Source organism: Schistocerca cancellata, chromosome 6 (assembly GCF_023864275.1).
Source record: "Schistocerca cancellata isolate TAMUIC-IGC-003103 chromosome 6, iqSchCanc2.1, whole genome shotgun sequence".
Lineage (NCBI taxonomy): Eukaryota > Metazoa > Arthropoda > Insecta > Orthoptera > Acrididae > Schistocerca > Schistocerca cancellata.
Window position 1 is genome coordinate 566,574,279 of NC_064631.1, and position 12,662 is coordinate 566,586,940.

Sequence of the window (12,662 nt, forward strand, 5' to 3'; positions counted from 1 at the left end):
GGAAAACACACACAATTCCAGCTTGCATTACTCTGCAAGTAATCGATTCTCCTCTGTGGGAACGACAGTATTAGTATAGAAAGACTTACAAGAATGCGAAGAGAACGAATCACCTCACTCGTCCGCGGAAGGTTAACAAATAACGACCGCGCGGAGCGGATCAGTTAATTCGTCCGTACTCCGCGACCGACGGTAGGAGACTGCAAAATTAACTCTCACTCTTTTGTACGAACACAAATGCTGGTTTGCGCGTTTAACATCACTCGTCCACTTGCTCGAGTTAACAGGAAACAAATGGAAATGCAACTAAATAGCACACCGGGTCTTTTAGCCAACCGTCTGCAGTCGAAGGTTTGTGTGAGTCAAAAGTGCACCAAGGACGAGAGGCCAGAAACGCAACTCATTTACGCACATTGTAAGTTAGCAGAGCCGTAACTTCAATTATGTCTTCTTATTTACAATACGGATACACGTAGAATAGCACTGCAGTATCTCTAAACGATACATTGTGTACAATAAAGGCAGTCTTTGATTAAAAACTGCGTCATCATTACTTTTCTTTTTTATGGTTGAAAGTAAGCGTAATGCTACTCAGGTAGACGATCTCTAGAGAGAACAGCATAGAGACAAGAAACCACCTTCTCCGCGGATGTTTTCTTGTCTTGTTTTGACGAATCGGGGAACACGAAGTTTCAACCAAAGGCTAGGTTATCGTATTAGAACTCCCAAAGACGAACCGGCCAAAGTTCTCGCTTTTGGTGCAATGAATCTGTAGCTGTGCAAACGAAAGCTTGGAAAGGAGAATACTGAAACCAGCGAACACCGCATTCTAACATGTCGGCAGATCCGATGTTGTCATGTACACTGGCGCAGAGGACTGGGCGGGAATGATTTCCAGAATGGTGTATTCTTCTGTGAGTGGACACATCAGTAAACGCTTAACAGCCATATTTTCATCTCCCATCTTCCTGCTATCGGTGTCGTTTCTTAAACAAAGGACTGGAAATTATGCTCTAAGACAAAAAAGAGGAACCACGAAGGAATCATCTGAATGGGGGAAACGTAGACGTGATGTACTTGTACGAGGCAGATGTACAGACAAGTTTACAGTTTCAGAAAAATTGGCTGATTTCTTCAAGATGAAGACTGTCTCAAATTGTGCAAGTCAATAACGCGTTGATCCCCCTACGGCCCTTATGCAGGCATTTGTTCGGCTCAGCACTGGTTAACAGAGATTTTGGCTCTCCTGAGGGATATCGTCCCAAAATCTGTAAAATTGGAACGTAAGATCGTCAAAATTCATAGCTGGGTGTAGGGCGCTACCTACAATGCTCCAGAAGTTCTCAGTCGGGGAGAAATACGGTGACACAGGTGGCCAAGGTAGGGTTTTGTAAGCACGAAGACAAGCAGTAGAAACTCTCATCATTTGCGGATGGTTATTATGTTGCTGAAATGCAAGCTTGCCACGAAGGGCAACAAAACGGGGAGTTGAATATCGTCGACGTACCGCTATGCTTATGTCTGCCACGGATGACAACTAAAGAGGCCCTGCTGTGAAAAGAAGGCCATCGTTCGTGATTGTCGCACCTTATGACGGGCGACAGTCAGATGAGTATCCCAGACACGTCTTTGCTGGTCATCTTGACCCAGTCCGAAGTGGGACTCATCAGTGAAGAAAATTCTGTTCCAGCCAAGGAGACTGTAGACCGAAGACATGTCTGGAGACGTCCTAGGCAATGGTGGGATACCAACGTAAATGCCGCCCGCCATACTCTGGATAACCAGGAATACTGGTCTATAGTCGCATTTCTCTTCATACCAAGACCCCTTTGGTTGTTGTCCGCAGCACCCTTACATCACACCGGTACGCCCACGATTTTCTACGCCCCGTTTGCCTGTCCTTCATGGCAAGCCATGCTGGGCGTAAATTTCAGTAAAACAATGCCCGCCCGCATACGGCGAGAGTTTCTACTGTTTGTCTTCGTGCTTGTCAAACCCTACCTTAACCTGGTCGGTGTGGCCATGCGGTTCTAAGCGCGTCAGTTTGGAACCGCGTGACCGCTACGGTCGCAGGTTCGAATCCTGCCTCGGGCATGGATGTGAGTGATGTCCTTAGGTTAGTTAGGTTTAAGTAGTTCTAAGTTCTAGGGGACTGATGACTTCAGTAGTTAAGTCCCATAGTGCTCAGAGCCATTTGAACCCTACCTTAGCCAGCAAGGTCGCCGGATCTTGCCCAACTACGAACGAATGAAGCATTGTGAACAGGGCCGTCCAACTAGCTTGGTATTTTGACGATCTAACGCACCAATTAGACAGAATTGCGCACGACGTTCATCTGTTAAAGACATCCAACAATATCATCAACTAATGCAAAGCCAAATAACTGCCTGAATAAGTGCATTTACAATGAAATGAATACCCCTAGCTGCATAAAGGCGTTGATATAAGTCAACGGGGACTGTTGAAAATGTGTGCCCCCACCGAGACTCGAACCCGGGCTCTCCTGCTTACATGGCAAACGCTCTATCTATCTGAGCCACCAAGGACACAGAGTGTGACTGCAGGGACGTATCTCTTGCAAGCCTCCCGTGAGACCCACATTCCCTTGTCCCGCACTATATTCATAGTGCCCCTGCATTATACTCATTACTCGCAGCTTTTTGCCGATTCCCGTAAGAGTTCGGGCTCTGTTTGTGTATCCGGACAGAAGATGGTCAAATCGGAGGAGAGCCTTTATATAAGTCTAATGTGGGTCTCACGGGAGGCGTGTGGCGTGCCAGAGATAAGTCGCAGCAGTCGCACTCTCCTCTGTGGCTGTTAATGGCAACAGTGCGCGGGACGGGAGGTATCCCATATCGAGCACAGCATGAGGGTAGGCAGCGTCGTTAAACTGCTTAGTCGACGAGTAACTCACAACTACGCCACAGTGCTAGTGGTGTTGATACAATTCAGAGCGATAGCAACGATTAACAAGGAGAACTTGCATTATATTTACAGCAATAGTTGCCAAAGTTGAGATTTCGTCAGAAAGGAACCCAAGAAATTCCACAGAGTGAGAAAGAACTGACGGACGAAATCTTAGAGTTTCTGCAAGATGAGCCAGTGGAATATGTGGTATCGTATACGCTCAATTCTGCGGCTCTGAGCACTATGGGACTTAACTTCTGAGGTCATCAGTCCCCTAGAACTTAGAACTACTTAAACCTAACTAACCTAAGGACATCACACACATCTATGCCCGAGGCAGGATTCGAACTTGCGACCGTAGCGGTCTCGCGGCTCCAGACTGTGGCGCCTAGAACCGCTCGGCCACCCGGCCGGCTCAATTCTGCGGACAACGTAGATGAGAAGTGCAATGACGGTGACACGTGCATATAAAGTCAAAGTGATATTTAAACAGGTGTCCGGACATGTAGTTAATCATCCTTGTCGAGCAGGTATCGACAAATTCCATCTCCAGCGAAACTTGGTAAGGAGCAGTCGTTTCCCAACGAGCGGGTACTAAACAAAATTCTGTACATGGAAGATCTTCCTAAGCATAGTAAAGAAAACAATTACGAACAGATTTAGAATAAGTCAGCGGCAATATGACCTTGTAGTGCGTAAGAAAAACTACGGATATGCAAAGGGGGACAAGGTACACTTGTTACAAAATCTGGTGTTCGCGCGTTTCAAAAATGCTCGAAACAATTTACAGGATGTGCATAATAGTAACCTACAACGTTATGCACATCAAATTGCGCGCGATATACACTCCTGGAAATTGAAATAAGAACACCGTGAATTCATTGTCCCAGGAAGGGGAAACTTTATTGACACATTCCTGGGGTCAGATACATCACATGATCACACTGACAGAACCACAGGCACATAGACACAGGCAACAGAGCATGCACAATGTCGGCACTAGTGCAGTGTATATCCACCTTTCGCAGCAATGCAGGCTGCTATTCTCCCATGGAGACGATCGTAGAGATGCTGGATGTAGTCCTGTGGAACGGCTTGCCATGCCATTTCCACCTGGCGCCTCAGTTGGACCAGCGTTCGTGCTGGACGTGCAGACCGCGTGAGACGACGCTTCATCCAGTCCCAAACATGCTCAATGGGGGACAGATCCGGAGATCTTGCTGGCCAGGGTAGTTGACTTACACCTTCTAGAGCACGTTGGGTGGCACGGGATACATGCGGACGTGCATTGTCCTGTTGGAACTGCAAGTTCCCTTGCCGGTCTAGGAATGGTAGAACGATGGGTTCGATGACGGTTTGGATGTACCGTGCACTATTCAGTGTCCCCTCGACGATCACCAGTGGTGTACGGCCAGTGTAGGAGATCGCTCCCCACACCATGATGCCGGGTGTTGGCCCCGTGTGCCTCGGTCGTATGCAGTCCTGATTGTGGCGCTCACCTGCACGGCGCCAAACACGCATACGACCATCATTGGCACCAAGGCAGAAGCGACTCTCATCGCTGAAGACGACACGTCTCCATTCGTCCCTCCATTCACGCCTGTCGCGACACCACTGGAGGCGGGCTGCACGATGTTGGGGCGTGAGCGGAAGACGGCCTAACGGTGTGCGGGACCGTAGCCCAGCTTCATGGAGACGGTTGCGAATGGTCCTCGCCGATACCCCAGGAGCAACAGTGTCCCTAATTTGCTGGGAAGTGGCGGTGCGGTCCCCTACGGCACTGCGTAGGATCCTACGGTCTTGGCGTGCATCCGTGCGTCGCTGCGGTCCGGTCCCAGGTCGACGGGCACGTGCACCTTCCGCCGACCACTGGCGACAACATCGATGTACTGTGGAGACCTCACGCCCCACGTGTTGAGCAATTCGGCGGTACGTCCACCCGGCCTCCCGCATGCCCACTATACGCCCTCGCTCAAAGTCCGTCAACTGCACATACGGTTCACGTCCACGCTGTCGCGGCATGCTACCAGTGTTAAAGACTGCGATGGAGCTCCGTATGCCACGGCAAACTGGCTGACACTGACGGCGGCGGTGCACAAATGCTGCGCAGCTAGCGCCATTCGACGTCCAACACCGCGGTTCCTGGTGTGTCCGCTGTGCCGTGCGTGTGATCATTGCTTGTACAGCCCTCTCGCAGTGTCCGGAGCAAGTATGGTGGGTCTGACACACCGGTGTCAATGTGTTCTTTTTTCCATTTCCAGGAGTGTAGATTATAGTGGTTTCAAGGGAATCAGTTGATGTTTGCATGTTTTCAAACAGTGGTACAGATTTGGAAAACGTAAGATTACGAGATTTTAAACAAAACGTCAACTTGACAATGCACAACAAACTGTGGAATCTGGTAGAAAATTTGTAGAAGAGACAGAGAAACGTACCACATCTTTCAGTAAGGAATTTGTTTTCAACTCTAGCCAATCGGGATTTGAAGAGGAAATGAGTATGAAAGGACCCCTGGAAATCAGAGATGCCAAGAGAGCTGTATCAAGCTCAACTAACATCAATGACTTAAACCACTCGTATACGATTATGCCGTTGTTAATCTGGATGGTAAATTGGCTGGAAAGTTGTTTATTAGGCTTCGAGAAGTTGGAGGTGCTCTGCCCCCTGCGATTCTTCCTGGAGTGCGCGATGTTGCAAGTCACAGCAAGCATGAGAGGGAAAATGGACGTAAGAGAACTACAACTGTGGTACAAGCACTGTTTTCGGTCAACAGCTGGTCAAAATAACTTGCTTTTGCTTCATTCCTGGTCTGCGTATAAAACTCGTACTGCTTTAGAGCAAACTATCCCTCCTGAAAAGTATGTGACATTGCAATTCGTACCAGCTGGAACCACTGTATAAATTCAGCCTCTGGATGTTTGTTTTTTCCGTGCCTATAAAACACATTAGCGCAGTATCTGCAGCTACGCTTTAAAGGATAGCCAGTTTCACGATAAGCATCACGGCAGACCGTTTAGCATTCGGCTGCATGCCTCACATTCCATCAGTGCTCCTCATCCCATTAGACCAATATATGTGCATTCTTTAAGAACGCATATCTAGCTTCACGTCATGCACGCCTTCAATCTTGATGTTGCGAACTCCGAATCTTTGTGATCACTGCGGCGCGCCATTTTTTATTTGGTGTTCACGGTGCACGTTAATAGTTTCTTTTGAACATTTCTTGAATGTCGAAGATGTCAATTATGTGAAGTACATACACTCCATGGAAGGTTTATCTCTGTATCTCCCGGACACTCATTTTCTGTCGCCCTCCTGCTGCACGTGGTGAGTCATTAGCAGCTAATATTTTCCTAACATAACTGTTAACACAACACTTTCAAATGAGCCTTACTAAAGACTGAGTTTACGACCTGGCACTCAGAAGGTTCCTTGTCAGTGTGTACAAAGAACATGCATTACAGGTCCATTGAAAACCAAAAATGACTTAGGCAGATGGAACATCACCGTCGATGAAGAGTTACCGTCTGATTCCCGATGCTTAGTTACTAAGATTATTTCATCAATGGCAACATAATAGCAGGAGATATGCTAACTATTTCACACCAACTATTGTTCACCTTCTGGATGAAATATATCTGAGAAGTAGACTCATGCTACCAATACGATGGATGCCCAATATATAATACTTTGCGTTTTCGTTGTGTTCTAGACCAAATGTATACTGCTAGACGGATTGCTCACGGAGGAATAGAGGATTGTCCTGCTCGGTCTCTAGACTCATCTCCTCTGCGGATCAAGTAAAATGATGTCTGTGGTGATATTCCAACAACTCCAAAGAACATGCCGGTGCATGCTTGTAATTCACTTCAACACGTTACACTGGAAGCAGGCATGAACGACTTTGAGCACTTTCGAATGTTCTGCCATTTTTTTTAACGCACAATGGTTTGCAGTACTCCAGAATGCTATTAAAGTTCTCCGTTCCCGTTTCTTACGAAGTTCAACGTTATGTTTACGTGAATACATGAGACTTTTTTGACAGTTCTCGAGGATATGATGTGTGCTACTAATTAAAAATGTAGGGTGATGTTCGAAAATGCCGTACTGATGTTCATATCTTCGTAACGAACTAAGTTACAAGAAAAGCAGGTTAATTTCCCCTGGCAGCTAAACAACATTTGCTTGATATATCTTTTATTTTCACTCAGCACAAAAAGTTAATTGGTGTGGTCTGGATAAATGTGCTACCCTGCATATTAATTACAAAGGTCGCTGCATTGCCTATGGGCGATGCCTTCGTTTGCAACAAATATGGCATACAGAGCTTCCAAACATTTAGTCAGTGGCCGTCATTCAATAAATTACATGTAACTCTTTTAACCAAACGCGCCAAAATTCCATACTTACCATCAGCGACATCTTCCTAGTTTTTATCGTTATCAAACTGATCAAATAGGAATTCATGTTGTTCGTTTCGGTGAATGATAGTAGCGTTACAATACCAGCCACCTCTGTGAGTCACAAAATTATGTATTCGTATACCAAATTTAAAAAAAAGAACAAATTAAAAGATAAAAGTAGCGTTTGTAGCTATCCCTAGGATAAAGCGAAAATGCGGGGACTATAATTAAAAAGAATAAGGTCAGAAAGGGATAGGCAGACGATGACGAAGTAGATGTGACGGACAACGTGTGGAACTGTTGGGATCAATTTAGGCAGTGGTTACTGATTACTGCTTACCGATGAGGTGTCCATCCTCTGCGCCATCGAAGCCAGCGAGCTGCCACGAGTCGTTTAGTGGCCAGTAGAGGTCTCTCAGGTAGGGCGAGTCGTCGTCCATGGACAGCGGAATGGACGCGGACCTGCCAAGCGCCGTCAGGTTGATGTAGGCACTCTGCCCTGTGTGCGAAACGTTCCACAAGAAACGGACGCAGTACAAAACACCATATCTAAAACTAAGGCACTTTGATATCTTCACGCACTGTCGGAAAACCATGGCAGTTTTACGAAATTTGAGAACTCCCACGACTTCCACCGCAATATCAAGCACTAATGACGTGCATTATACACCAAAAGCAAATCCAAAACTCTAAACGTATCTTTCAACTACTAAGTATCCAACCACAAGTTCTAAAAAAATCTACTGTAACTGCTAACAAGCTATATATAGCGATTGCATTTTATCACCATTCTCTATGGAAGACAGCCTTAACTTTACGATAGTTGTATCGACCAAACCAAAATTCCACTAGCCCATCCCTACTTCTGAATGCCATACCAGGTGCCTCACTTCCGACATCGAGCTACCTCTCTCTGGACATGAATTACTTAGCAGTTTATCTAATTCCCTTCAACCTAACCCAGATCAGCATTTATGAACTTTAGACCACTAAGCAAACAGGGCTCTACAAATTCTGTCGTCTTGGGTCTTATTTTAAGTTGAGGTGTCCTGGCCTAGCAGTGATGCAGCGAATCCATCAGATAGTATTGAGGTGACATCCTGGATCTGGAATAATCCGCGGAAAATGGATACTAACATTTTGCAGTGACGACTATGAACTGAAGTGTATCCGTTGGAAGTGGAACGTAGACAATTATGTGTCGCACAGGGGGACATAAATACTAGTCCATAGTACCAATTTAATCATTTCCTACTTTTCGGTAGATATCGCTGAATACCCTCATAGCGCCGTTGGTATATGATCAGCAGACTGTCCTCCATAAAAGACCTCAGTAATAGCAGCCTGTTACAGACTGGATTACCAATAGCATTTGTATGCTCAATTCCTGAACTTCATTTCGACAGTGCTTCGGAGCTGTTAATGTTTCACTTGCGATGACCTACCCTCAGTACACAGAATTGTCTAAACACAGCACATTCCTTCCCTCACGTAACACAGCGAAACTGCCTCCACGCTGTTATACCATCCATTTTGTCTTAATTTTTCTAATGTAGCTACCAGACTGACGGATCTAAAAATCAAAACTCCGACCTGTGGAATTCCAGAGTTGATTTTCGTGATGACAACATCTTCATTATTGGTTTCCAGCAGGAGATTCGAATGGGGGTCTACTTTTTACCCAAGATGATGCAGTAATCATTAAACCGTAGAGTGGAACTCCATGTCGTTATGAAATGTAACGTCAGTAGTTTCCCGTTGCTTTCGGCCGTTCCTGGCACCACTGTAGCAAGCTCATGTTCGCTGACGTTACGGGAGTAGGTTAGTCAACCATCCAGACTGTTGCCTCAGTTACTGCTGAAAAGCTTGCTGCCCCTCTCCTGGAACCACATATTAGTATGGGCTCTGCACACACTCCTCTCTGATGTGGCTGCATCTACAGTATGGCTGCATGTGACGTTGAGGCATCCCATCACTTACCAAAAAATCCAAGTCTGCTATTCACTACACCTACTACTTATTTACGGACTCGTCCCATTTCATATCTACGTTACTCATAAATACAAGGTCCCGATGTCAGTGCCATTCTGATACAGCGTCTTGAATGCACTGGGTGATGAGGCTCCCAATTGTGGGCCCACGAATAAGACCACTAACACCCAGTTATTGTGAGACAGTGGGGAAACGGTATAATAATTAGAAAATATGGCAAAACAGAATAATCTACTTTTCTATTAAAAAAAGGAAAATAGTACAATGAGCCACGCCCAGAACCCGTCAGAAATTACTTGACTTACGTCTATCGCGACATCGATACATCCACTTGTCATAGTTGACTCCCTGCACTCAAAAGCTATCTTCACATGTGCTGTGGACGCCTGGCTTCTCATCTGTTGCGGCGATCCAGTGGTGTATCCGTACACAACTTCTAGTTCATGCACGCTCTGATTGGTCTACCGGCACAACACTCAGGCACAACTGACGCCTCACGTCCAGTGGGCGTGGCATTTCATACCAGGAACAGCCAGCCGGCCACATGCCAACAACATTCTCGCTTGCATTTAGTTAACTGCGCGTGCTGTGCTTATAAACACTGTTCTGACATGTCTACAATGTTATACAAATCGACGTGCGAAATAAATTGGGCTAGTTCTTCGGCAAGACGAATGAAGTAGTAGAGGTTCAGTGTTATCGTGGCACCTACAACAAGATGCGTTAAATCGTGATTTTCTTGTTCTCTCTCTTAATGATCTATTATAATACTGTAACGTTTAACATAAATCAAATACCATCGAGTCTTTTCTGAAAGTACTTGTTTGTAATATATCCTCTGAAACGTTGACGATAAACAGCATAGACAAGAAAAGTCTAAAAACTTTTGAGAGGTGGTAAGACAGATGAATACTGAAAACTAGATGGGAAAACCGAAAAACTAAGAAGGAATCGGCAGGAAAAGGAACAGAGGACACAATTTGACTAACTGAAGGAAGCAGCTGAAATAGTTACACAGATGAATCAAAACATTATGACCACCCTGATTAATAGCGAGTTCGTCCACATTTGGAACGCAATGCGCAAGCGATTCTGCGTGGCTTGGACACTGTAAGTCCTTGGTAGCTTCCTGGAGGTATGTGCCATCCGATGTACACAGATAAGCCAAGGCCTTCCTGTTAACTAAAGGTCCGGTAAAGTGTGGGCGCGAAGCTGACTCCCGATTGCGTCACAGATGTGTTGCATCTGGTTAAGATAAGGCGAATCTGGTGGTCAAAACATCAACCTTAATTTACTGTCATGCTCCTCAAACTACTGTAACACTATTCAGGCGCTGTGAAGCAAACAGTTGTTCTGCTGGAAGATAACATCACAATGGGGGAAGGTATAAAGGACTACAGATGATCCGCAGTATTAGTCACACAGTCCAAAATTGTCATCGTTTCTTGTGTTACGTCCACAGCTTCCTTGGAGGTCAGATGAAGTTCTCCTTAGAATAATATTGCCCCCAAAAGTTTGTGTCCATGACACGATGCCTGATTCGTCCGACTGGACGACACACTTCCATTAACCCACTGTCTAATCTTGATGATCCCGTGTCCATTGTAACCGTAATTGACGACTTCATTGGGTCAGCAGAGGAAAACCAAGGTGTGCTGCGGAGCTGAACAGTGAGCTCCGAAACATGTCTGCTTCAGCACTGTACTCCGTCATCAGATACGCCACAAGTTTGCTGTCTATCCCGCTATACAGAGCTGGCAGACCTGCGACCTCTACGTTCTGCGATGAGGTATGAACGTACAACACTTTCTAACGTTTCCGAGATTCTGATTTCCACGAACCGGGCCACAACAATCTTCCCTTTGTCGATGTCACTATTGTCACTAGATTTTCGCATCTGCAGCCTGTACCAATATTAGAATCAGGTGGGTGTATGGCGGCTTCCCGGCTGTCAGCCAGGTTTGCCTCGGGCCAGTGAGATGTACGGGCGCTTCATCGAGCTTGCGACGTCACCCTAGTCGACTTGTAAGCCACACTTCGCGAACGCTCGGTCCCATGCACGGTCCAGAGGAAATCAATATGTAATTGAAAAGGTGCTCACTAAAAGGTCTTAAATTTCTCATGTGCTATAGAGAGCTTAGATGCATTTAAACGAGCAATCAAGAATTATTAAACTCGTCTGACATAGTTACTCGCTCCCTGCCATTGACGGCTGCTGGCACTCTTAAGACCTGCAGTGTCACATGCTGTGACGTACACACCACGATCTGTCTCTCTCGTGGGTCTCGGGTTGCCTGCTGTGACGTCACTGAGGAAGTATGGAGACAGCCCTGACATAGTGGCCAACTGCAGTCTCCAAATAGTATGATTTCATGTGTGGCAAGTGCTTCGTTCCTACTTTTCTAGTGAGAACTGAATTTCCGGTGTAATAAATAAGAGCAGGCATAGTAACATTGTGGAGTGACTCATGGCTCTAAGCCATGGGATGTTATGTTTCACCACTTTCCGAAAGGATGTAATTTACTCGATCTTAGAGACATTAGCAAGGCATTATTAAAATGAGGACCTCAGCAAGCAAATTTTAACAATAAAATTATGTCTAAAATGAAACGTACAACAGTTAGTCAAGAGAGGGAACACGGAAGGAGCCTCCAAGTGTGCATTGTCACTCGAAGCCACCATAAGAGTAGAAAATTCCGGCGCTCCCTGGGAATGATGACCATGAGGGCATTGGCTAATCCTTCACCCACCGGAGAAAATCAAATAAGGGGCACTTTCCAGAGCCATCTCTGGCGATTGGTAGCTTGAATGTTAAGGGAATAACAAATAACAAACAAGACAATTTCGCAGCTATGCCAAACCCATAAATGAGATGTAATGTGTATGTGGGAAAGGCACAGAGAAAAATCAGGACTCAAGGCTGCCCTACTCCTTCACGAACAAATTTGGAAATGAGGTTACAACCCTGATAACTCCTTTGTCAGCAGCAAAATCCAAGATAGCTGCGTTAAAAATGTATATGGAGCTCTTCCAAAAACTCAGCATAGGCCCACTGCAATCCAAGTCTTCTCGGCAGTCAAATCTGTTAACATGCAATTTCAAAGAAGTTTCAGTTTTAAAAAAGCGACACGGACGGATTTCACCGGGAAATTAGGTGAGGAAACTGGCAGCATAAATCCCGACCGGAAAAATATACATTCTCCATAAAGTGTCAAAAAAAGCTCATTCCAAGAGGCTGTGGAAAGATCATCATAACAGGACTCTCTGAGGGTACAAAGAAAACTTAGAGAAATATGAAGAATTGTACTCAAAAGACCCTTTCAGAGACAAGACAATAGCTCGTGGCACACCTCTCGTAAG

General features: G+C 45.7%; 1 protein-coding gene across 1 annotated transcript in view; it reads right to left on the bottom strand.

The window, feature by feature from the left end:
* The window catches only part of LOC126088433 (neurotrimin-like), a 124,404-nt gene that overhangs the window by 91,678 nt on the left and 20,064 nt on the right, over window positions 1–12,662 (bottom strand). The window contains exon 3 of the mRNA XM_049906575.1: window positions 7,651–7,809. Coding sequence (XP_049762532.1) covers window positions 7,651–7,809 — 159 coding nt within the window. The remainder of the gene's footprint in view (window positions 1–7,650; window positions 7,810–12,662) is intronic.